At 41.2% G+C, this 25452-nt stretch overlaps 4 protein-coding genes across 4 annotated transcripts; 3 read left to right on the forward strand and 1 right to left on the reverse strand.

The window, feature by feature from the left end:
• The first annotated feature begins 1068 nt into the window (after window positions 1-1068).
• LOC118332777 (liver-expressed antimicrobial peptide 2) lies at window positions 1069-2531 on the forward strand. The gene is made up of 3 exons (XM_035668205.1): window positions 1069-1304; window positions 1464-1603; window positions 1933-2531. Exons 1-3 carry the CDS (start codon window positions 1239-1241, stop codon window positions 1964-1966), a joined length of 240 nt encoding a protein of 79 aa, XP_035524098.1. The 5' UTR covers window positions 1069-1238; the 3' UTR covers window positions 1967-2531.
• A 4936-nt stretch (window positions 2532-7467) lies between these two features.
• Window positions 7468-15441, forward strand: LOC118332257 (iporin). The gene is made up of 9 exons (XM_035667442.1): window positions 7468-8853; window positions 8984-9272; window positions 9419-10435; window positions 11542-11618; window positions 11762-11936; window positions 12100-12205; window positions 12304-12350; window positions 12602-13274; window positions 13460-15441. The coding sequence occupies exons 1-9, from the start codon at window positions 7516-7518 to the stop codon at window positions 13563-13565; spliced, it is 3828 nt and encodes a 1275-aa protein (XP_035523335.1). The 5' UTR covers window positions 7468-7515; the 3' UTR covers window positions 13566-15441.
• A 1-nt stretch (window position 15442) lies between these two features.
• Window positions 15443-19379, reverse strand: fam166b (family with sequence similarity 166 member B). Its single transcript, XM_035667444.1, has 6 exons — window positions 19264-19379; window positions 18464-18669; window positions 17226-17380; window positions 16564-16690; window positions 15642-15851; window positions 15443-15554 (listed from the first exon to the last, which is right to left on the reverse strand). The coding sequence occupies exons 1-6, from the start codon at window positions 19326-19328 to the stop codon at window positions 15466-15468; spliced, it is 852 nt and encodes a 283-aa protein (XP_035523337.1). The 5' UTR covers window positions 19329-19379; the 3' UTR covers window positions 15443-15465.
• Window positions 19380-21238: 1859 nt separating this feature from the next.
• On the forward strand, window positions 21239-24911 carry si:dkey-106l3.7. The gene is made up of 6 exons (XM_035668119.1): window positions 21239-21900; window positions 23174-23326; window positions 23530-23737; window positions 23908-23990; window positions 24133-24230; window positions 24529-24911. Exons 1-6 carry the CDS (start codon window positions 21268-21270, stop codon window positions 24617-24619), a joined length of 1266 nt encoding a protein of 421 aa, XP_035524012.1. The 5' UTR covers window positions 21239-21267; the 3' UTR covers window positions 24620-24911.
• The last annotated feature ends 541 nt before the right edge of the window (window positions 24912-25452 follow it).

Consider the following 25452-nt stretch of genomic DNA (forward strand, 5'->3'; position numbering starts at 1 on the left):
CACCCCTGTTGATTTCAACAGACGAGTCTGTAACAGTTCATTGTAGTAGTTTGAAAGACTGACTTTTAACCTTAATGATGAAATTTTTATTGCAACTCAATTTTCTGAAATGTTCTTCTGTCAAATAATATTATTGTTGTATGCTAATAGTGGCTGATGTAGCCTCAAGCTGCAACCCTCAAGTAGAGATACAGAGCTCCTTAAACCCACTTCTTTCTCTACACGCCATTTTTTTTTCAAACTGTTATCTAGCCCCAAACAACACAGCCTCAAGTTACATTAGCACTCATGATGATTATAATGCAAGTTCACAGTTTTGAGTTGATGCTGCTGACTTATTAAAGTCATAAGAGACTAACTTTGTGGTTGAAATATTCTTGTATAAAAATGTATAGATGCAAATTATGGTCAATCCATGTTCTCCATTTGTATGAATGCTTGTTCATCTATCTTTATTCAGGGAGGAGTTTTGTTGGAAATACCTATATTTGCTTTTTTGCAGAGAGATGCTAAATATGAAACTACAGCGAGCAGGTGATTAGCATAGTTTAGCATAAAGACTGAAAGCAGAGGACAGCTAGTCTGGCCGGAGTGGGTGGAAGAGGAGTTCAGAGAATCAGTACTCAGTCATTTTTGCACCTATAAATTTAATCTAATTTTGGCAAACTTTCACTTTCACTGGCCAGAAATTCTCATTATCAGCATCCCGAGGAACTTTAGCCTAACTTCAGTAAGGTGGTTCAGTGTTCAGTCACATCTCAGCATGGAGGTCCTGGGGTCAGATCTTGGAACTGATTCTTTCACATGGATTTCCTTCAGATTGCCCCCACAGTCCAAACCATGCAGCTCAGATGAATTAGATAACCCAGGAGTCAAGTAAATGGGTGCATTTCTGCAGTCCATGACACATACAATCTCTACGTGGATTTGTCCTCAATTACCGGGTTAAAGTGTACTTTGGTTCTCTGCAGATAAACTTTGACCTCGGCTGTCATTATAAAACTGATAAGTTCCACTGTACAAAGACGTCTCCGTCGCTGGCTCGGGCACTGACTTTAGCTTCTTTGCCAAACCACAGCCTCTGTCATTAAAGCAGCAAATTGGAGAATTAATCATTCATATCTATGAGTGTAACTCCTCCCCAACTCGATCAAAGCCTTTAATACAAGTGGAACATGGGACAACACATCAGCCTCGCCACAGAACAGCTTCTCTCTTGAACTTGATCTGCAAACAGCATGAGGACTCTTCAGGAAAGAATCATTGTGCTCTCCATTTTCCTCTCTCTGATCTGCACCATTCAGGTAAGTTAATAACCCTGCACTCACTCTTCATGTCCTGAGAGTTTGCCTAATCTTTGTCCAATCTTTGTCCAAATAGAGAACATAATGGTTTTTGATGGCATTTGATTTTATCACCGTATATCGTGAGGGTCATCACATTTCTTATATTTGTCCCTACAGGTGAATTCTTTACCTGTACCTCAAGACTGGAAGGGTATGCTCCAACGGACCAAGCGGTCACTCCTGTGGCGCTGGAACAGCATGAAGCCTGTGGGTGCCAGCTGCAGGGATCACCTAGAGTGTGGTACAAAATACTGCAGGTACAGTAGAGCTTTTCAGTCATCAGACAGTTGGCACATATATGAAACTCAAACATTTTCAGTCTGCATTCACAGACAACAGTCAGATTGTGTTTCTAATAAATGTCATTTTAGGGTTTTTTTTTTTTACTTTAATATCTGTATTTCTTAATGTCATTCATGTGAAACTAGACATATTCTTCCAAACTTCATATAATGATATTAAATATACATAATGTTCACAGACTTTCTGCAATAATATCTCTCTGCCGTCCACGTGTATTTTGCATGACATGGACAAAGTCAGAAATTAATGACACTGCAATAAAAGTTGCTCCTTATCTTTACAGGAAAAATATCTGTTCTTTCTGGAATTCCACCTGAAGACGAGACACGCAAATATAACTCCATCAGGGCGACTGTCTACAAAACAAACATCTGCTTTCTGCACCAAAAGCAACCTGTCACTAAATGAACCCTGTATGAAATTACTGCTCTGATATTCTGGCTTTAAACTGAAGACCCGCTGGCACTTTATCAGACTCTGTGCATTTGAAGTTATCTGATCTGAGTTGGCACTGCAGCAAAACAAAGTCATAAATGCTGAGTTCACACGATGAGTCAAATGGCTGCATCTAGAGTGATATTCATTTTTAGAATTTAATTTGTCTAAAACACTAGCGGGACGTCGGACAGGCTGTATAAATCTATGTTTTTAATAAGAAAATATAAATTTTCATGCAAAGTTTTTTGAGGTGCTCTGAGTTTATTGGTTTATGTTATTATTATATATTTATTTGTACATATTGTAAACCATGTGAATATTCAAATATACTTCAGTTTTTCAAGAGGTTGTATTGCCCACATTTTGTTTGTCAACAAGTTCAGAACAAATTAAAATAGCTCCTAAAGCTGTTTCTACTTTTTCAGTACAATGGGAAAATATGATAAAAACGTGGATTTTCGTTGGTAAAAGAAGAAAAAAGTGAATTTATTTTTTAAGTACAATTAAATATTTCTGTATTTATTCATCCAAGGTCATGTGATACTGTGATTCTTAACTCTTCATTGACCAAGGGACGAGCTTTGTCTCACTGCTTTTACATGTTTTGAGATATTATTCATTTTTTATTGCTGTTTTTCCATCAAAAGTGCCTAAAAATCTACAAATAAATACATATAAATATTACCCATCTGTGTGGAAAAATAACAGGAAACTGGATATAGTTACTGTGTCAAAGGTCCTTGAATTTATAATAAGGTTGAGAATTATGTGGATTTTTTGGACCATGTTAATATGGCAAATTATTCGTAGTTCAGTGGTTTTCAACCTTTTTGATGTCAAGGACCCTTAAATTCAAATTCATCATCAGACTGCAGACTTGTACTTGTTAGAATGTAGGCTCAGGGGGTCATCCTTATACGTTCTCTCATTGGGCAAACCTTTAGCCAGTAAAATTATTGTTGAATTAAAATACTGCCCCTTGACACCCTGTCAAGGACCTCTGATATCTGACCACTGCAGTGCTAATGTTTGTGGCATGGTAGGGATATATAGTATGTTTACATACAATAATACTCTGGATTATATCCCATATAATCCCCTTCTCCCAGACATCCTCGTTCACACCCAACAGGCCTTGAGGGACGCTAGAGTTGCATGTTCCCAACCCTGTCTCTTGGTTATTGAGGATGCCTCTTTTGATACCCACAGAACAACACTACCACCATGTGGATTATGACTTTAGGCGTGAAGTTTACCTACACTACATAACAGGGGAACAACGTGATACACATACTGTACAACCGCCCTTGAAAAGGGATGCATAAACAGCTGAACACTCACTGCTCATTTTTCGCCACTAGGGGGCGAGCTGAGCCAGGTTTAATGAGATGAATGGACCACCAGCACATTTGTGATTGAACAAACTGCAGTATTGTATGAAATAATTATTACAGCAACAGCATTTATTATTATTATTATTATTATTATGACCATTCTTATTATAAATCTTTTTCTCTGAATACATTTATGTATATTTTAGATATAATAAAAGGATGAAAAGTTAGGAATAAGAAGAATCTCATTTGAGTAATATTATAGCCATAATGTTAATTCAGCTTAATGAATAATAATGAATATTTTTTCTATACATCACAGTTAGTGTTTCATATTTGTGACTCATCATTGAAGGATACAAAGTCATAATGTTATACACTGTGTTAAAACTACAGCCTACAGTGATGTTTATTTTTATCCTTCTTATTATTATAAAAAAAACAAACACAGGCTTTATTAATAACCTCTTCCCTTACCGGATACTTTGAGTCTCAGAAGCAGCTCCTCATTGGCTGAAGCCGCCGTGACGTCACCCCTCCGCCGGTGCTGAAGCGGCGGCGTGGAGACCGATGTGTGTGTTTGTGTGTGTGTCTGTGTGTGTGTGTGTCCGGACCTTCACCGTCGGACCGGTTTTATATTACCCTCTCATATAGTTCTACATTCCCGGGACAGCCCGGTTAATTTTACCCCGCAGGTATCCGGTAATAGAGCGGAAAATATTAGCTTCCTAATGCAGCTTTGACGTCAAAGGTGCGTCGACCACTCGCATGAATTTTTTTTTTTATATATTTTTTTAGTTTAGTTTAATGATTTTGGACCAAACCTCGTATTCAAATCAGAGTCACCTGGAAGATCACCTGTGACTGACGGCTGTCAGGTAGGCGTTAATGTCGCGAGGAGAGTCGTGATGGATGCGCCAAATGCACGAGCGCCTGTCTGTTTTATGTGCTTTTAGCTACTTTGCCTTGAAGTCAGTTATCCAGTTGTATCTTGATGCTAATCTTATCTTACTTTATATATATGCGTGTGTGTGTGTGTGTGTGTGTGTGAAAGCGAGAGAGAGGTGCTGCTTCTGTCATGGCTGGTTCTTCTGGCTTCTGTATTCACTATATTTTTCTGTCTAACATGTTTTCCCACTTCAGTCACTTTGAATATTTCATTTTCATTATGAAAACCAACACACACACACACACACACACACTCCTGGCTACACAGCACAGTGACCTTCCTCTTCTGTGTGTGCATATATGACTTTAACTTTTTAATCATCTGATCCTGTTGAACCATTATTGAGTTCTTACTGGAACTTTTCCTCTCCTGAATACGGACCAACATGGGGCTGTAATGATGTTGTCTCATTACAGAGCCGCATCACTGATAACGAGCAGCAGCATCATCTGAGTCTGGTTTTTTTTTCCCCGAAGCGCAGCAGCAAAAAAAAGGGGGACCTCGCTCAGACTCTTTGCTTTCCCAGGACCACCACAGTCCCATTCCTCACGCGAGAGGGTTGACTTGATCCGACAGACATTTCCGGCATAGTTCAGTTAATCACAACCATCTCGGTGTGCTCCAGTTCCCAGAGGACAGAGCTGTTGTGTCGTAGAAGTTAAGGGACTAGAGTGGTATCCGCTTTGCAGTGAAATTGTTTGTCCTCTGCAGACAACTCGTCAGTCACACTGGCCTACTTCCCTGTGGTATTGAACTGTTGAACTGTTGAAAATAAGCAGGGACAGAATAAATCAACCGTTACATCACCAGAGATATTACTCTTAAGAACCAAACGGGGGACATGTTGATTTAAAGTGATCAGCGGGGCTTCCTCCACAGAAATGGATGTTAAGTTTATGATTTACAAATTTACTTTACCAAGTGATAATGTGTTTTTAGCTGAAGGTAGAAATCAGATCCAGGAGCAGTTGGGGATTCTGTGTTCTTGCTCAAGGACGAAACCCCCACCTTATGATGGAGGGGTCCTACCTGCTCTCCCTCATGAGCTCTGCTGTGCAGTTTCGCAAATAGGTGCCAAACAATACTTCCTTTTTTTGTAGCTTAATGAATAATTACATTTAAATATACAATAATGCAGTGTAGGTGGATCTTTTCTGGAAATACTAGACTAGAAATAGGCCGACTATATGACATATGCGTAATAAATGAGTGTGCTAAAATAAAAACCTGGCTCTGGTGATGCAGAATAGAAATATAAGTATTGTAAAATTCTCTATCTATATAGTTCCACAGAAAAGCCACATCCACTTTATCTATTGATCAGATGTAAATCTGACTGCCATTGCTGCACTAGACTGAAATTGCCCCGACGTGTTTATACTGACGCTTAGCCCAGAACATCTTGACCTGTAACTTCCAAACCAGTAATCATCATCACTGGGTGAATGGAGATGAAGAGAGGCTGACCCTTCTGATTTAAAATAGTGACTTCAGCAGCCAAACAGTCGGAGCCTAACAGAAGATGTGGCCCTGTCTTTAAGGAGCTCGTTAAGTAGTTCACAAATGATTCTACCAGCTTTAAAAAGGAAGATGAAGAGAGTACTCTGCCAGCCTTTAATGGCACATTTAGCTGCAGAGGAACATGCATAATTCACATTATTCAACTACATAAAGTGTCATCTGGCTACAATTTCTAATGTAACTTCCCCTCTTGGTTCTGTTTTCGCGTTAACGTCGCACCATAAACATAGATTAACCCAGTTTATTAGGGATGGTATTTCTGATCGGGTGTTTACTGTTTGTTGCCATGGTAAGGATGTTGTTTATCGTCGCGATGTGATGATAAAGAGGATTACCTCTTCATGGTCATCAGGTCCAGACAGTAGCACAACAATCTGGCATCTCTGGACTGATGGCTGCCTGACGTAGAGACATAACAAAGCCCGAAACAGAGCTATGTTACACTGCTGAAGGCAGATATTAGTAAATGCTGCGTGGTTCTATCCCTAGCAACATTAATTATTACTGATAACTTCAATGGATTATTTAATATTCATTCACTTTGATTTCTTTGTCTCTCCAGTGGGTAAATATTATATGTGCAGAGTTTACAGAGGGTTTGTAATTACTTTTTTTTTAAACTTAGCAATAGTCTGATGATCATTATAATGCTGCCTGGTTCCTGATGTCTGTAAAATCAGGAGCAATGAGCACGAATATGGGAGAACACGTTGAATTAACTAAACTGATGTGAAAATGTATTTACTCTTAGCAGTGCCAGCGGAGCATCTCTGCAGTGCAGCTGCCCTAGTTACAGAGCAGCTGAGTAACTGTGAGAGACTGTGGTTGGCCCGGGCAGGGAGAGGAGGAGTTTATTAATGGTTGACTGAAATATGGAGGGTAGGCTGTGCTGAGAGCCAGGAGCAGGCAACAGAGTAGGACTTTGACTGGAGGAACACTGACAGCAGTAGCTTGCAGTTGTATTTTATGTTATTCTTTTATCGTTTCTGTTCTGTTGGGATGTTTTTAAGCCCAGAATTAAAGACACGTTTTTAACTAAAATCTATAATTAGGTCCCTGAGCGCGGCATTACAGCAAGAAAGGCCACTGAGGGCATTAAAACTGAGAAAAAATCAAGAAGCAGATCCACAGGGAGATCAACATAAACACTTTGTATCTTTGTTGTTGCATACAATCTATCCAGCTTACTTTAACATGCAGCATTAAAACACGTCTTATTGGTCCAACTGTGCTAAATATAAAGTCGAATACTGTGTTCAGCTTTAATGTTACAGGAACAGTTTGTCATAGAGCCAAAACAGCTGTGACTTATTTCATGCATTTATAATTCTCTTTGGTATATTCACATTTAATGCATTTTTCACCACACTTTAAAAAACAAACTGTGTTCAAGTTCAGTACACAGTAGCAGTGGTAGTAACTGATTGTTGCATGTATTTTATATATCCACACATATAATCTTCCTCTGTACTCTTGCATAGATGTGAATCTGTTTCTCCTCCACTGATACCACATTCAAAGAAGATCCAGCGCTCTTATCAGTGATTGTTTTCTATTCTGTGCTTTCAGGGTTTAATTTTAGGAACATGGAGACAGTTTCCATGGACCAGCCTCCTCCAGCAGTATGATTGGAACATCCAGTCTCTCAGGGGACACCCTGATAGCGTGCCACTTCCCTGTGGTGCAGCTTCCCACTTGGCAACTTCCTGTCCAGGCCCTGTGCAGCTCGGCCAAGAGGCCTGGCCGGCTGTGCTCAGTGGGTCTGACCCGAGCTGTGTCCCTACCAGAACAAGACTCGCTGAACCGAGAGCATGCCTTCGCCGGTGGCCGTAGACCTTTTTCCAGCAGCTACAGTAGTCTCAATGAGGACCGGGCGGAGGAGGAGGGGGGCAGTGACAGCAGCGGGAGGTACGACTCCAACTCGTCCCCGGAGGAGACGAGTTCCCATCTGAAGAAGGAAAGCTCTGGAGCCAGAGGCAGCCTGCGGTTGCACAACTCATTCCTTCCCAACATAGAGCTGGATGAGGATGAGGAAGATGAAGATAGTGATGGAGGTAATCTACACAGATATCATGAGGACTCATCTTTTGTGTTGCATGGAAATTCCAACTGGCCTCTAAGTAATGGTGCCAGAAATTGTGTGTCCCACGGGAAGGTGGACAGTGAATGGAGCGACGAAGGGACCATGTTGGGCACTGAGAGCGACCGAGAGCGGCTCTCTAACCAGCCCAACCAGCTGGACTCACTGCACACTGAATGCCAGTGCTTTCATGTGAGCAGATCTGGCATCACAGCGTATGGAGAGCAGGACTCAGACAGACTGAAGGATAACGTGTCCTGCTGCATCCACCAACAACACAATTGTTTTCCAGAGCTGTTCTCCAACGGTCACGCAGAGTGTGTCAGCGACTCTTCCTGTAACAGTTCCGATGGCGTCTTGGTTAACTTCTGCACTATCTATAACAAGAGCAACAACCCTGCCACGCCTCATGACCTCAGCAGTCCTGCAGTTGATCCCTGTCAGGTATCTGAGGGATCTGTGTTCCTCAACCTCCAACCTGTTCCCAAGACTCCAGCTGAGGGCCTCCAACACCATGACGTGACAGTTTACTCTCCCTCCAAAGAGGAGGTTGACATGACGCCCTCCGCTTCCTGCTGGTCTCCTCAGGGCCTCGACTCTAACTGCAACCTTTACTCCCTGGAGCCGCTACCCCCAGGTCTCTCCTCGCTGGAGGTATCAGACCTGACTGCCTGTCTCCAAAGCCAGGCCTCATTGGCCATGGGGACCAACCAGAAGTACTACAAGCTGGTGACTTGTGACCTCTCCTCCCAGTCGCCCAGCCCAGCCTGGTCCAGCCACACCAACTGCCCCGAGGGTCAGTGCAGAAGTAGCCCCTTTCCGCCAGCTGAGCACCTCTTTGTTGATCATAAGAAAGAAGAACAACACATCGAAGTCAAAAAGGTAGTGTATAATAAAACAGCGTCTCTCCTACTACTGAATTAGATGATCTACTGTAGATAGATAAACATCGATTTTTACAGATTTGGTTGTATAAACCTAAGCAGTTCTCTTTTTCCTGTATCACCATCAGGAGAAAGAGGATCAACAAAAGGAAAAGAGCTTCTCCTCTGCACAGTGCAGCACCGCGCTTGACTGCTATGGGTTTCAGACCTATGATTACCAAGTTGCCACCACCTCCACTGAGAAAGCCCTCTGCAGGAAGAAACATACAGACAGCATCCAAAACTTCTCCCACACACCCTGTTCGCTGTGCCCCAGTCAGTGTAGCCCACATAGCAGTAAATGCCAAGACACAAGCGCTGCATCCACACAACCATCTGTGGCTCTGGACCAGGAGCACTGTGATGCTGCTGAGAAGGGTAAGGCAATAAATAATAGATTTTTTTTGTGTGTTGCTTGGTTTTATAAGTGGAGTGCAAAATACACAAATACACAGTGCCTGAAAAACATCTAACATCTGTTCCAACTATTCTTCTTCTTATACCATCCTGTGCCTCCATCTCAGGAGCATGTGCATTGGAAAATGCAGTGGTGCGCTACAGTAAGGCCCAGAGACCAACCTCGCTGCCCATCCAGCCCTTTGTCCTGGTCCCCGCAGACAAACCCCAGACCCAGCACTTGGGCTGTCTTCTTGAGCAGTACATGAATCAGAAGAGCAGCAAGTCTGGTAGCTCCCAAACAGGCTTCAAGTTCAAGGGCAAAAGGAGTCAATGCTTCTCTAATCTTCAGCTATCGCCAATGGGCAGCCACTACCCCGTCTTCCTGGAGGCTCCTTCGAGCTCTGATACTTGCTCCACTTGCACGCCGAGCCCAGAGTGCTTCAGCCGCAGGCACACATGGAGCCAGTCCAGCAGAAGCCAAGGACGCCCGAGTCCGTGTATATCGAAAAGCAGCCTGGATCCAACTTACATCAACCCAAAGCCCACACTGGTTCAGGTGCAAGATAAAACAAGCCCATACTCGTGCAAAACTAACACTTTTTTAAATCTGACCCCAGCCCCAAATCAGTCCAGCCTTGTTAAAATACACACCTACCAGGATCTTATTAACCTCACCCCTGAGCAGAGCCATGCCAACACTGAGCCCAAAAGTCCTAATCAATCCCAGGGCCACACCTCCTACCATTCCATATTCTCCCATACACCACCCACTTTGCCCCTAACCACTGACAGCCATCACCCAAACCTGCAGGTGTCCCTGTCTCCTCCCACAAGCTTACAACCAGAAAAGAGGTTCCCTCAGCACCGGGCCGCACCTGCAGCTGACTCTGGCATTTTTCACGGTAGTTTCACAGCTGCCTTTTCCACAGTAGCTCCTCTCTCCTCTTTGAGTTCCTGGCTATCTTTGGCTGCTTCTGGGCTGCACCCACAGCATATCCAGGACTCTGCTGGGCTCAGTGGGAAGCAGAGCCAGAGTCAACACAGTGAATCTCTGATCCTGAGTGACAGGCCGCCCACAGAGTTCTGCCTCTCACCCGATACATCTTATGAGTCCATGTCTATCAGCCATCTTCAGAGGAGAGGTGAGGCCATTGAATGACTGATACGCTATATCAGTTTGTGTAAAACATGATGTTACATGCATTATATGCCACACATTGAAGGCTGAATAGAGTCAAAAGTGGCCCAGTTGCAGTAATGACTGGATTCCTCCTTGAGTGTATTGTCTATTCAGTGATAAGCTGTTGAGAGCAGCAGTAAAAACTCACTGTGCTGCAGCAGTGCCTTCAATACCCTGAAGGGGCTTCCTCTCAAACATGACCTATTTTTAACTCTCCCTGCACAGGATTGGCCGAGCCTTCTGCTCTGTAGCCTATGTGTGTGCGACTGCAAGCTCCAAGAGAGGACGAGAGGGAGGATGATGCAGTAGAAACAGTGTTAATGATTTATAACACACCTAATCATTTTGTTTTAGCGCTACCATATGGGCCACTTGGTGCGAATATGATTACATAAATGTGTGCCTTTTTCGCTGGGTAATCATTGCTGGAGACATTTAGAGCACTGGTTAAGAGTCAGTGTGGTGCAGCACTGCAGGCGGCATCAACATGCATAAAGAATTTACCGTGACATTTGCTGAGGCTAGCCAGTAAGAGATGGAGAAAGAAAGTCAGGGGAAAGCAAGTCAATGAGGGTCGCTGCTAAAATGAAAACCTGACTTTTTCATCTTCAGTTCTCATTCACATTTGCATTCCTGCAATATAATAATTAACCCAGAAAGCATTCTCCCATGTTTTATATGCATTGACCCAGTTAGTGAGGTGAAAAGTATTTTTTTCTTTATTGAGTCTTGCTTTCTTAAAACAAGTTTTAAAAAAAACCTTCCAGTGCAATAACATAACTTCCACTTATTTCCAATACAAATCACCATGTTTAAGGAATTCTCTAGAAATTCTTTTAGTATCTTCAAACAAGACGGAACAGAAAAAATCACTTAAAAAACAAGTTCATTTTTACCAGAAACAATTAGTTAGTTAAACCCATCCCACCACACTAGCATCTTATTTGATGAAAATATGATGAGATGGGGGTTTTGCAAGGTAAGGTTTTTTTCTCTGCCCAAACAATGCTTGAAGCATTAATTACAGCTTCAGCTCGTCCAACCTCTTTCCTCGTCCATTGTCTCTAGGTTTGCTGAGGTCTGTGAGCAGGGCGGTGGATTTGATCATGGCTCATTTTGGCAGCAGCAGAGACCCCGAAGAAAAGGTATGAATTGGCAGAGCCGAGCAGCTGGAAAGATGTGTCACAATGGAAAAGTGCCAAACTGAAATTACTTACATTCTTGGACTAGAGTCAAATTACTTGTGTCAGCAGGAAATACTCTACATATTTCTCTCCTTCTGCCACAGATGCGTTTGGGTAACAGCTCTCGCAGCCCCACAATCGCCGGTCTGGTCCTGGAACATTTGTGTCCAACGATTCAGAATATTTTAGAGGACGGTCTTAGGGACCACAAACTGGATCTCATCATCGGGCAGCGTCGCAACCACTCCTGGAGCGTGGTGGAAGTCTCTACTAGGATCGGTAAATGTCACCAGTGATCATGATTCAAGGGAAATAAATGTACTTCTGCATCAGTTTGCCAAGCAGATGGCTGTGGCTTGGTGCAGCAGCATTGTTTGTGGTACATTGTGTGTTGTGGGCTCTTTGATCAACTCTGTTTGGTCTCTCTCCAACACTGCGACAGGTCCATCCACCAAGGTCCTTCACAGCCTGGTCTCCAAAATCAAACTATGTCCCCAGCTCACCAGCCACTGCATGAGACTGAGAGCCTTCATCATGGGCCTGCTTAAGTAAGTACCAAAACTACCTTTGATAATACTTATGATGCTAACAAATGGTAATGCACATGTAAGCATTTATCTTTCGTTGGTTGTTTGCTCTCTTTCAGCTTGAGAGCTTTGGAATTCTGGCTCAGTCACCTTCAGAGTCAAAAAGGTGAGCGCACAGTCAATATACTGTACCTTTTATTTTGGCCACACAACACTGCAGCAGCGAGGTACAATGTCAATGACAATGTCGGTGGGACAGTCAGTTGGTCAGTCAGTTTGACCCACGCTCAAATATCTGAACAACTATTGATTCATTTAGCACCTCTATCAGGTCAAAAGTGTGATTCCAATACTTACCAACAAGCTATTGCATATGTGTGTGTCTTTGTGTGTTCACACCCATTACTGTCTCCTCAGATGTGGTGACGACATACTACCATTCTTGGGGGTTCCTGTCCATGTCACTGAGTCAGTGTCAGCCCTTGTTTCAGGAGCTGCTACTTCTGCTGCAGCCGCTTTCTGTGCTGCCCTTTGACCTCAATTTGCTCCTGGAGCCCCGACTGTTACGTAACAGACAGCTGTGTTCAGAGGAGGAGGGTGTTTCTCCGCCTCCACCTTGCTCAGCCCTCCTTGTGACCAGCTGGCCGTTACTGCAAGCTGACAAAAAGGTAGACAGCAGCCGCAGCGGTCAGCAAACTAAGGTTTCACACGAGACACATCTGCAGCACCAAGAGTGTCTCAGTTCTCAGAATTTCATCAAGCAGGATTGCAGCGGGATGCAGAACAGCAGGAGTCCATTGTTAGCTCCTATTCCAGAGTGGTGGCCAAAAGAGTCTGACCTTATGGGTGGTGTGGTTGAAGGGGAGGACTGTAGCCAGAATAATGCAGATACTTGGTCTCAAATAAGTATGGACAGCAGGCAAGAAGAGAGGAGGGGACAGAAAGACAATGAGACCCCAAATGCATCAACTTGTGTCCAGGCTGAGAGTCCTCAGGGTTGGCTTCGCTGGGCCAAACTGTTTGGAGGAGCTGCTACTACCACCAGGACAGAGACCGTTTCTCAGAGTCACACTGGAGCACAAACCAGAAGGTAGAAACCAGCATTGAGATCCTGTTGTTTGACTTTCACAATACTTCATATTATGTTTTAAAACTCATATATATTACCTTTAATCTTGGTTTTTTTTTTTATTTGTAAGAATATGATCTAGACTGGTGGAAGACCAACACTGAAACTCAACTCGTAACCAATAACTCTTTATAATTGCTTTACAGGCGACCATCACAGTGGCTGCATTTGGACAGATCACAGCTGGGACTATTGGCTCAATCCATCAGGTCAATGAAGCTAGGAGGAGCTCAGACTGACAAGGACTTCTGAAAACTAAGTGGAGGCTATTTACTGTAATGACAAAAGACTCTTAACTGCATGATCATACAAACACAGTGCCCGATCACACTGCTAAACTGATCAGAAAGCACATGAAACACAGGAGTAACAGCTTTGGCGATGGTCCGCATTCATCAAGTTTTGCGTTGCACCAGCTATTCGTGAATGCATTATTAAGTTTGTGTGTCCTTTGAGTTTCCAAAGAAATCCGGTTGGACCACAATAACTTAATTGTTTTTTATTAATAATTTATTATAATGTGTCAGAAAACATCTGTAGCCCTGTCCAATCTAAAGCAAACAACTTTGTCAACAGGAAGTCACTGTAGCATCACTAGCTGTAGCATAACTGCCAGAATGAACAATTTTAGGATCCAATCTAAGTTTAATTAATAATCTTTTGTACATGATGGGTATAACTGTGTGCACACATGGAGAAATGTGTTTAGAGTTAGTAGTATTTACATAGTTTAGAATGAGTGGGAAATATCCGATTATGCTAATCTAACAGAGGCTAGTTAGCTAGACTTTTAGTTTGACGTTAGCATAACTTTTTGAGGTAACTTAAAATCTTACCAGGTTAAGTTATTATTAGAAAGCATTTTGATTAACTGTTGACCATATTTAATATTATCTCCTAAACAGGTCAGATATTAGCAGGCTAACATTAGTTTTGTCAGTGGGTTGTGTTAGCTAATGCTACAGTTACACCTTAAAGTTGGGTGTAAATATGTGAAGTAAGACCTAGTGTGTGGTGCAACCTGTTTTAATGTAGCGATGCACTCCACTTAGTAAACACTCGCCTGCATTATAACTGGGTTTAGCTTAAACAGCTGGTGCAACTGGCTCCTGGCGTAACAGCTCCCAATCTCAAAATGTCCCTTAGTTGTAGTTTTATCAGTCTAACTTTTGTAATTTGTGCTCATCTTAGTTGTGTGATGAAGCCTCATGAATGCAGTCAGAAGATCATTTCCATAGTAGATCCTGAGCTCTTTTCCAGGAAATAGCTTGATGAATGAGGGCCAGTTCCCCATTTGCAATTGTTCTCTGGAATAATTGTAAATCGGTGCCTGTGTTACCTGTTCCTCTCCTTTGTATTGTATCCTGTTGGCGAATATCAATCACAAAATGTGAATATTGACCTGCTGTAGACTGTTGGATATTCTTGTGGTGCAATATATACATTTCTCATAAGTCACTAACATTGTCTCCATAGCTGTACCTTTCATCTATAGGTGGGAAAAAAAGTAAGCAGTACACTTTTATTAGTGCCAAATGTGTGACACACCAGCCCTGTGGATTGGTCAGTGTTTGCTTTCTTGAGCAAATTCCTAGCATGGATTAACTGTAGGTGCATGAGTTAATACAAACATACAGTACAGTGCTTCAGTACGAGATCTCTTAATTTCCCCTTAATGTTTTTATAGCTGTAGAGTTTTGGACATTTTCAGGTACTGAAATTTAAAGTGTGTGGTTGGTATTTAGTATGTCTTCCAGTGAGGTTTGTTCAGTTGCACAAATATAAGCCATCTTGTGGCTGTTTCAGGTATTTCAATGTGTGTCAGGTATATTTTGATAGACTGGTGGTTGGAGGAACGGAGAGAAAACGTGTTCTCTGCATTTGTTAAATAGATCATTTTTAATGTACCGCAATAATGTGACGTCTGTGAAGTTATTCCACCCAGCATCATTTTCTCAACCTCTGAATGCTTCCTCTAAAGCCCAGTGACAATCAAAGTCTGTCAATAAAGACTTAACATATTTGTTTTGTCTTCTTCTCCTTGTAAGCTGTGAAAAGTACAAATGCTTATTCGTGTGCCAGATATTATTTCCAATTCAGCACAAACTGATAAATAAGTTCTTACACCATTTTATTGAAGTGTATGACGTCTTTATGACCGAACGGTCCTCTTGATGCCGCTCTTTTCCAGTGCATTCTGGGAAAGTTGACCAAAGGTATGTCCATACATAAACTGGTATCCTATGGGATAGTGTGGAGTTAGACATGCTTGAACTTGTAAACACTGGCAGAGTGATTATAAAATAGCTGATCACGAGGCTGACAGACCTGGGATGTGTCCTGTGAATGACGGGACCACGCCCCTGTTTGATTGATAGATCTTGGGCATGGAAGTTGTGCTCTCATTTTCCCCGGGGATGTGTAGGAATGTGGGGTCATTTCGCTGCTGCTTCCCAAACTGGATCAGTGCCTGGTTGGTGGTGATGGGGTAACTTTTGCCAATTAAGAAGCGAGATTTTGGCACATGCCCTGTAAAACCTGTAAAAAGAAGTGAGTGTTTTAGCAATTTTCTGGCAAAGAAAACAAGTGTAAAAGCCAGCATCAATATTATATATTAACCTAAATAACCATATGTGCAATATGAAAGGGATAATTTAAAATGACACTAGTGAATATCAACTAATTTCTGCAGTTCAGCACAGCATTTTAGTCTGTTAGCTCCTTGTTTTGGTTTTGTCTGCGGTTTCTTTTCCAGCCACAGCAACCAGCCGTTTTTAGCAACAAAAAAAGCTCTTAAAAACCCACTGAACTCTACCTGCCAGCACCAAACTGCAGATACACAAAGCAGCTAAAGAGGCAGATATTTTTCTTCTTCTAAAGTGAATGTTACTTTGTATTTGTCAGGAGTCCAATGGGATGATACTGTTGCATCTGTGTTTGATGGACATGTTCACAACTAATTGTGACAACAAACTATTTTATAAGCCAATCATATTTCAGAGGTGTACATCTGTCATCTTATTGTGGAGTTTTTCTACTTCTACTTCTACATCTATATGTAAGAGTTTGCTTTTAGTGGCTTAAGAGCCAGATATCTTCTTCAGAAGTGAGTTGAGATCAAAACAAGAGCTAAAAGCAGAGTGAAACTTGTCTCCAACTGCTGTTCACAGCATTTTTCTGCTGCCAAAAAAAAGATTTAAGGCCAATTACACTTGAGGAGAAACAGCTGTTAAAGTTGTCTTTGTGGTACCTGAGATAAAGTACTTGTGCGGGTCATCGTCATCCATTAAATATGGTATTCCAGGGGGGGTGAAGGGCTTCAAGGGCTCAAAAGAGAGCACTTTGTTGGAGATTACTGTAGAAGTGGGTTTTGGTTTCTGGGCCAAAAGATAACAGAGAAACATTAAAACATACAATGACTCTTGTCAGGGTCAGAGGTCATACAAACTATGACCAAACCTGTGTATAAGCCTCAACAGAAGGTTTGTACAGGAAACTACATAGCATAAAATACCAAGAAAAACACAGATTTAATGAAAACCTATTCCAGTAAAGGTTCAGAGAAGTGAATGGAAATTTGTGCCATAAGAATATGGATTATGAAGCTGATATTTCCTCTTAATTATCTAAAAGGGTTAATTAATGTGAATCTCAGAGACATAATTAGTGAATCTGTGGATAGTCCTTCTGGAAAGCTCATCAGTTTTACCTCTCAGTCTTTTTTAGGGTGGATTACATTACAGTGAACTGACACTGGAGTTCCACTATGGATAATTAAACAAGTGTGTACCTATTCAGAGGCGCCATGTCAACATGTATGTGTATGTGTGTGTGTGTGTGTGTGTGTGTGTGTGTGGACAATATAGTGAGAGGGAGAGTGATAGAGCCAGAGTGTGTGTGTGTGTGTGTTACTTCAGAATGTTGGTTGGTGTAGTTCACAACAGGTGGCAGTGCTGTTGATTGCCGTTGGATCTTCGGACGCCCTTCTCGGTAATACTCTGACATCGCTTTACGACATGTTTCAGAATAGCTGCAGGCAAAGTAGTTCTGTCTTTTTGGAATGAAGCCTGAAACAGCAACAAGCATGAAGAACACTAAAGTAATGCATCTGAAGTTCTTCTGGTGTCTAGCCATGGAGATAGTTTTGGTTTTATTCGCTCAGGTTTTGAGATATCTGTCTCTGGGATTACTGCATCCACTCAAATGGAGGTGAATAGATATTTGTGCCAGGTGTTCTTTCCAGAAACAGTGTCTCTGTTACTCTGGATAATACACAGAACAGTGGCGGACTGTTGGAGGGGGCAGGGGCAAAAAGGTATCATTATTATTATAAATTAGGTATTTATGGTGAAACAATTTAGTCAGGGTTAGGATTAGCTCCCTAGAGGGCACTTCATCCTTTTCTCTCCACTGAAAGGGCACCTGAAAGTGCACATTATCATGTTTTATCTACAATAAGGGCGTCTAAGGTGGCACATATATTCTTTTATACATGGCGGCACCTGGGGGGCTGAATCCACAAGTGCCACAGAACAAAGAGACTATTTCTAATGCACAAACTATTTCCAATGAAAAGAGATCACAGTGATGTCTGTGGATTATCCAAAGTAACCAGGACTTTGCTTTTTATGTTGTGATTGAAAAAATAGAACAAATAAAACCAAATCAGAATATATATTGGTGAGGAAAGTCAGAACACATAGTGTGTTTTTTTTTTTTTGTAATTTGGGTGAACTGACCTTTTTTTCTGCCAAATATTTCCACAGAGTTTGAAAAAGCAATATCAGCATTAAAAAAAAAGACCTTTTACTTTGAAATCGCCACTGGACTGCTACACTGCTACAAATATGGCTGTTTGGTCTATGTTATCTTAATTTTCAACACTGTTCCACTTCATTAGTCAGTTATACTTAATAATTTAACAAGTGGACAGAGATTATTCTCACGTTGTCATGGTCTTGTGAAAACTCACATAAAGGCTTGTCGTCTTTTATTATTGTGTATTGATCTTATTAACAACTTGTACAATTAAAAGTGACCCAACTTTGTACTAGTTTTTGTTCCCAGTATAAAATAATTTTCCATGAGGGGTTCAGTTACCAGGTGTTGACCCTCCCCCCTCCCTACTAACACTAGTGTGTGATACCTACCTGTGTATCCTGGTATCATCTTCAAGTTACTGTCAGGGAGGGTTCCCAGTGCCGGAGCAGGGTCGGACTCTGTGGAGGGGATGAGACCCGTGTGGAGGACCAGACGATTGGAGTGTCTCACTTTAGGACTGGTCAGCAGCTCGGCAGTGAGCTGGCCGTAAGACTTCCCCATACTGTACTTCAGCTGTGGACAATAGCCTGCATACCTGTAAACAATAGAGTCTGGGGTAAACAATCTCCAGCACCTGTAGTGCCTCAGCTTCAGAGCTGGAAACAATAAGATAGCATTAGTTAAATTTATATGTATATAAACTTATATATATCTACATTTAACAGATTGAACACAGAACTATGTAGAGGGGAAATGCTACTTTTACTGTTACATTATCGTCATATTTTGTTTGGATACAATAACACAATTGTTTTATCCCAAAACTTTACTATTGTATTAACGTTACACTGGCTTTCACAAACCAACAGTACAAACAATAACACCAACAGATAAAGCTGCAACAATACCATATAGCCTAGATTTAACACTAACTTACTCGGACCAAACTTTAATCAAATCAATAGATACAATAACATTATATACGGTATATATTCATTGTGATTTCTGTGTTTATATATTTTATATATATAACATATTATTTGACATGTTCCTGGTCTCCTGGCACACATAAATTGAACAGTAACAAGAAGAAGCCCTGCGCAGTCATGCAACACTATTATTTTACCTTCAATATCAACATAAAATGGCTATGTCAAACCGACTCTCGTGTCAGGAGGCTTGTACTTACCCCGGTATATAATGTGGATCAGGGGTGACCAGAACTTTGCTGAATTTAGGGGCGTATTTCTCCATACTGGTCCCACAGGAGGCTGCAGCAGGTCGCCGGATGACCGCGGTGTTTGCTGGTTGCTACAGAGAATAAAACACAAACATTCTGATGGAGCTCGATGACTTTAAACTGACGTGTAAAAAGAGAGCTTTTTTTTTCTCTGTAAGGACACAAATACTGTTGTTTGCTATGAGACCTGATACTGTGGTAGTGGAGGGGATTTTACATTTTGTGGCAGATAAAATACATTTCTAGTGCGTGTAGCTCTCAGCGGTCAGTGGTGTTCTGTGACAGACTCACTAAGTAACACCTCTGTGGAAGTTCAGAGAGCTGAGTGCTTTATTTCTGTATTAACATTCATTATCTTTAATTCGTTTTTTATTTAATTTAATTCAGCTAAAGGACTAAACATGAAGAGTGTTAGAAAAAGAGGAGGGTGTTGTTGTTCAAAGTGACTTTTTGAATAAATACATAGATGCTCAACAACGACCCCTAGCGACAAGATGAGGAACTAGTATTCTGACTGTATACTGAAATATATCAAGTACAAATACTGCTAAAATTAAATACATGAATAAAATATGAATAAACAAAGATAAATAAAAATGAATTAATAATAATTAATATAAAATAACTTAATAATTGTTATTTATTACCGTACAACCTGTAAGGAGGCATGTATTTTAAAACTGTTAATTACATGTTTTTAAAATTAAATATTTTTTTTATGTTTCAGTTAAGTGTTCAGTTGTACTTCTAGCACATTTGATTTACCTATTTAAAGCCGTCTCCACACTAGTCGTAGGCTAATAGACTAATACTTGTGTTTATTTTTTGTTTTGTTTGTTTTTGTATCATTTCCATTCCGTTTGTTGTTGTTTTTTTTTGTTTTTTGTACAGTAACTTTTCCCCTTAGCTGCCTCCTATAAATACAGAGGACATGAGCACAGTGTCCTCAGTTGTAGCTACGACACTGATATGAATGTGTGTGAAAACAAACTTGAAAAAATCTAAACCTATCCTTAAACACATACAGATAAATCAATTTCATTCCGGTTGGTCTGCTGAAAAGAACACATAATGACACAAAAGTGACCAAGTAGACTGGATGGAGGAGTAATTAAATCACAGTTAACATTCATCAGGACAACAACCAGACATAACAGGGAGCACTGACTCAAAGTAACTTTGTGAATGAGCCTTTGTGTTTGATCCGATTCGGTCACTGTTCACCTGGGGAATGTAGATGAAATCAGCAGACAGGAGTGTTCATTCTCCACATTCCTACTCTCAGAATAATTTCGCTGAAATGACGAAACAGCATTTCTTCTAACAGTTCCCCTTCTCAAACACACATACCATAAGACTGTATATCCAGTGAGGAATTTGGACATATTATGTTACCCCTCTCATATGCTCACACCCATGAACAAATAGGCTGTGTTAAAGCATGAGTTTTGTTTCCATCTCAACTTGTTGGAAAGTTTTAAATGGCAGGCCCTGGACTTGTTGTTTTATCTTTGATGGGATTTTACCTATCAGCATTTCCTTACAACACCTCTGTTGTTTCTGAGAAGACTAACTCAAGTTTCATTCCAAGTACTGTCTGTAAATACACAGATAATGTCACCGTGTCATGGCTTGTTCTTGTTTTGTCTTGGATTTCTTACATGTATGAGGACAAATCCAACATTTCACACTGCAGATGAGTCACTTTTTTTCCCTGGGAATTAGTGACAGGAAGGAGCAGGTATCAACATGCAGCTCCGCGCTGTGACAGGACAGATGCTAAAAGGATGGGCGTGGTGAAGAAACGGAGGCGGATCAGAGGGAATGTTTTGAATTCTGTATCATCAGTTCACCTCAGCTAATGACTGCGTGGGCCGTCCCAACCGGTGCTCATTTACCTGCTGCTGTTCAGGAGCAGAAGAAGTGTGACAAACAGAGGGCAAACGTGTGGAGATGAATCTATACAGGAGCTTTGGAAACCTCATGGAGGCCTGGGTGTCTGAAGGAGGCCAGTGTTCGGACTCAGAATGGCCTGGAAATAATGAGGAAGACTCTCCTACACCTTCCTCTGACATGGGGACCAACCTGCGCTCAGAATCGGTGGACTCTGGAGTGGAGACAGCCAGCTCTGACTTCTCCTTTCTCGCTACATCCTGCTCCATCTCAAGGGATAACGCAGAAATAGACACATTTACACCAGAAGTGGAAGGCGACAGACTCACTCCGGCCTCAACATCACAGTCTCCTGTGCCTTCCTTATCCTCCTCTTCCTCCCTGCGCCTCTGTCCCAGCAGAGCTCAGGAGGGCTCCGCCGCCTTGAGTCAAAAACTGGAGGAAGCATTACAGAGAACTGACTCTAAACACTTGAAGGACAAGCCAGAGCCGCTCACTGTGGATGAGGTGCTCAGGCGACGACCTGGAGCATCTTTTCTACCCAAGCGGCACACATCGGAGTTAGTGAGGGGTCAAAGGTCGGAGAGTTTTAGCATAAGGAGGACAGTCAAACCATCATTGCCTACGAGGCAGTTGTGCAGACGACCAATGTCTATGATTTGTAACAGGCAGCCAGCTCAGACAAGATTGGAGGTGAGATACTGTTTATATCACAAACCAAACTGTTCAAATATCCAAGAATTTTGCATTTCTGGAAAAGCAGAAAAGATCCAAAAAATGACATAATGTGTCTCTTTCTGTGCTTTTTTGGGGACCTGTTTCCAGATTACATACATTTCCCAGTAACATGTATGGTCTTGCACAGCTTTCACAGGGTTGTAAATGTTAAAGGAAGGCCTGAAAGAAAGTCCCAGAGGTGTGAGGCCTATACTTTGCCGTAGTTGAAGGGTTGCAATACACCAAGTTGCTCTCAAATGTAAAGTAGGACAGGCATGTCATTACTCATACAGGATCTCTTTCATGATGGCAACCCGTCACAAGTCAGTCTGCGGTGCAAGGGATCATAAACCAGTCTGCCCAGTTGACTTTACGCCCACAGGCATGAAAGGAATGGAGAGAGCCATGGAGGAAGTTGAGCAGAGTGTGGGGTTTTTGATAAATCCAGCAGACGCGTTATTAACCTTGATTTGAATTTTGATTTTAAGCAACAATGTGAATCAACATTGGAGACGTTCCTCTTCATATTTGCCACGAGTTAGTGTTCGTGCAGTGAAAATCCTGTCACGTTGACAACTCACAAAGGTGTTGAAACAAATAGATTCTTCATCCAAGTCGTATTCAATTACTGTAACTGTTGTTTTAGTCTTTGGGTGTGTGTGCACACTTGGTTCATGTTTTTTGAATGAGAGCCAGGATTAAAAGGCTTTGATGAATGCAACACTGAGAAGTCAAACAATGCCAAGTCGACGCAGTTACTCAATTATATCATTTTGCAATTACATGTGATTATATTTAAATTATCCAGCCAAACAAATCTGGATATTCTGACTTAACAGGTTGAGAATTTCATTGTTACATATTCATATCCTGATATTACAAATGTAAAACTCCCATACATCTATTCTTAGCATCATTTGGCTGATCTATATATATATATACATTATTATTGTTATTATTATTATTATATTACTCTCTAATTCTGTTCTTTTTTATTCAGTTCTAGTTAGTGCTGAATGGAGTTAGATTATCAACATAAAATGAATTGACGCAGTGTTTGATAGTGAACATATCATGTTGCTTTTGCTTTAAATGTGAGATTTTGCTACTTCTTTTTTTGTTTTACCTTGTTATACATTTAACATCTGGTGGTAGTAGGCTTGGGCTGTTCAATCTGTATACACTGTACTTTTATTCTGTCCTACAAGGTAACACTTTTCTTGCTCAATGTGCTCAATGATCTGTGCAGGACCTTCGTGAGGAGGAGGGGAAAGGACTGAGTCCCGGGCTCTGCTACTTGGAGCAGGTGTGCCAAATGTTAGAGGAAATTGCCAGAAAACAGATGCACAACCAAGCGTTGCAGATGGAGACGAATGCCCTGCGGGAGCATCAAGACATGGAGGTGAGCCAGGTGGAGCCATTCATGTATCGCCTCTTTGCAAGGGCAATTATGAAGTTGTCACAGTTTCCACCCCTGGGTTTATAAACATGATATGAGCCTGTCAAACTGGTGATGGCAAGATGCCATCTTGCAGCCGGAGGGTTAATACTGTATGAAGTAAACTATGACAGCATTGTGTTTAATATCACTTGGCTCTCTTTAAGGCTCTCGACGGCCATCAGAGTGACTCTAAAGCTGCTGAGGATGTCCCCTCTTCTTGTCGAAGGCCTGAAAATACAGAAAGTGTAAGGCTTGAAAAGACAGAAAGTGCAGAGCCCAGTTCCAGTGAACCACAGCGGCAGAAAGATTATCCTCACAGGCATTTTCGACAGAGATCAGCTTCAGACGCAACTATTACAACACTGCATTTAAGTGAGTCATAGTCCACCTGTTCCTTTCCATTTCCTCCATTTGTGTTGATATGATTTGTATATTCAATATATTATAACAGATTTTTCAATAATAATTGATAATAATATATATGAATAAAATCTTGTCATGTGTACTGTAGATAAATTATTGTATGTGTGTGCTTGGTACAGGAAAGTTGAATTTGGACTGCAGAGGGCAGCATCTGAGTACAGATGACCTGCTGCAGAAAACAGAGGACGACCGTGAAAAACAGGTAGAATACACTCAAAATACATATTCTGTAGTTAAGCAATAGACACAGTCCAAATACTGGCTAAAGCGTGTGTTTTTTTCTCCTCATAATCTTCTATTATTTTGGTTCAATAATATATGAATATTTTATGGTGTCTTTTCAGGAGCGTACAAAAGAGGAGATGACTAAAAGTAACAAGAACTGGAAGTTAAGATTTGGGTCTTTAGGAAGAGAGGAGTCTGCTGTGCAAGATGTAAAGAGGTGAGAAGTGTAACCTCTAAGGGGGGCAGCATTATTAATCTCATATGATGCATGATGCTCTGAGGAAATGTCTGTGCTACTCCAACATGGCAGCAAGCCACACCACGACGCAGTGGTCCAGAGCTAATGCACAGTAGCTGCTCAGATGCTTTGGTGGGAGTTCATTTTTCAGTCTGTGCCTCTGTTCCTCTTGAACATTTTGTCCCTTTTTTTTCATTAACCTTAGCTAACACACTTCCTCCCAGCTTTCCACAATGCCTCGCTCCAGACCTGTTTCATGAATTTTTTATCTATACAGCCAACAGATGCAGTCATCTGAGAAGAACTCAGCCCGGCGACGGTTTAGCCAGCTGTTCAGGAGGACCAGGAGGAAAACTCTGCCTGTATAAACCATGATGGACATTTTGGTTTCAGTAGTGAAGAGGAGAACGCTTTCCTTTGAAAGTCTGAGCACTGTTGCTGCTTTCAGACTGACATCTTATTCAGCCCATGTGATGCTGCCATGTTTATTTATTGTCTGCTATACTTGCCAATATTATTTATACTGATGGAAAGTACCATTTCCTATGAAGTTGTAAAGGGGAATGGAATTTCTCATAGCACTACAAAGCTTGACTTTAGAAACATTAAATTCTATTTCCCAAATCAAAGCTGCAAATGTAAATGATGCTGCTGTGCACTCTACTGTATATTACTGTGTATTACACTGTAAATATCATGCAATATAAATATAACTACCTGAAATTCTTATTCATTTTGTCTTGTCTTGGTGTACTTATATGAGAGAAACATATCCATCAAATACCCAAATGCACCACATGAAAGAACAATCTGACTATAGCCCGTAGTTAAATATGAAAATATATTTTAGGAGGCAAATATGTCAGCAACCATTATGGTGATCAATCCTATTAATCATTTAGTCAATAAAATGTCAGTTCAAAACCCAAATATAATCACTTTACAATGATATAAAGGTAGATAATCCTCACATTTGAAAAATTGGATCCGGTGAACATGAACAAAAATGATGATGTCTAATCAAACAATTCATTACTTATCAGAATTCCTGATGATGAATTTTCAGTTGACTGTGTTTGGTTTGTCCATTCTGGGCTACTGTAGAAACATGGCGGTTCAGCATGGTGATCTGATGAAAACACAGCGATTCTTATTTCCAGGTGATTATACACTAATAAAAACATACTTGTGAATATTATAT

This window comes from Morone saxatilis, unplaced genomic scaffold (assembly GCF_004916995.1).
Source record: "Morone saxatilis isolate NCDOM2014 unplaced genomic scaffold, NCSU_SB_2.0 Contig21, whole genome shotgun sequence".
Classification (NCBI taxonomy): Eukaryota; Metazoa; Chordata; class Actinopteri; family Moronidae; genus Morone; species Morone saxatilis.

Coding starts and splice junctions, on each gene's coding strand:
- LOC118332777 (XM_035668205.1), top strand. CDS start 1,239: ATGAGGACTCTTCAGGAAAGAATCATTGTGCTCTCCATTTTCCTCTCT. Junction 1,305..1,463: donor CTCTGATCTGCACCATTCAG/GTAAGTTAATAA, acceptor TTGTCCCTACAG/GTGAATTCTTTACCTGTACC. Junction 1,604..1,932: donor TGTGGTACAAAATACTGCAG/GTACAGTAGAGC, acceptor TTATCTTTACAG/GAAAAATATCTGTTCTTTCT.
- LOC118332257 (XM_035667442.1), top strand. CDS start 7,516: ATGATTGGAACATCCAGTCTCTCAGGGGACACCCTGATAGCGTGCCAC. Junction 11,619..11,761: donor GCAGAGACCCCGAAGAAAAG/GTATGAATTGGC, acceptor CTTCTGCCACAG/ATGCGTTTGGGTAACAGCTC. Junction 12,351..12,601: donor TCACCTTCAGAGTCAAAAAG/GTGAGCGCACAG, acceptor CTGTCTCCTCAG/ATGTGGTGACGACATACTAC.
- fam166b (XM_035667444.1), bottom strand. CDS start 19,328: ATGGAGAAATACGCCCCTAAATTCAGCAAAGTTCTGGTCACCCCTGAT. Junction 18,670..19,263: donor GATCCACATTATATACCGGG/GTAAGTACAAGC, acceptor TATTGTTTACAG/GTATGCAGGCTATTGTCCAC. Junction 17,381..18,463: donor GATGATACCAGGATACACAG/GTAGGTATCACA, acceptor TTGCTGTTTCAG/GCTTCATTCCAAAAAGACAG.
- si:dkey-106l3.7 (XM_035668119.1), top strand. CDS start 21,268: ATGAATCTATACAGGAGCTTTGGAAACCTCATGGAGGCCTGGGTGTCT. Junction 21,901..23,173: donor CAGCTCAGACAAGATTGGAG/GTGAGATACTGT, acceptor TGATCTGTGCAG/GACCTTCGTGAGGAGGAGGG. Junction 23,327..23,529: donor GGGAGCATCAAGACATGGAG/GTGAGCCAGGTG, acceptor GCTCTCTTTAAG/GCTCTCGACGGCCATCAGAG.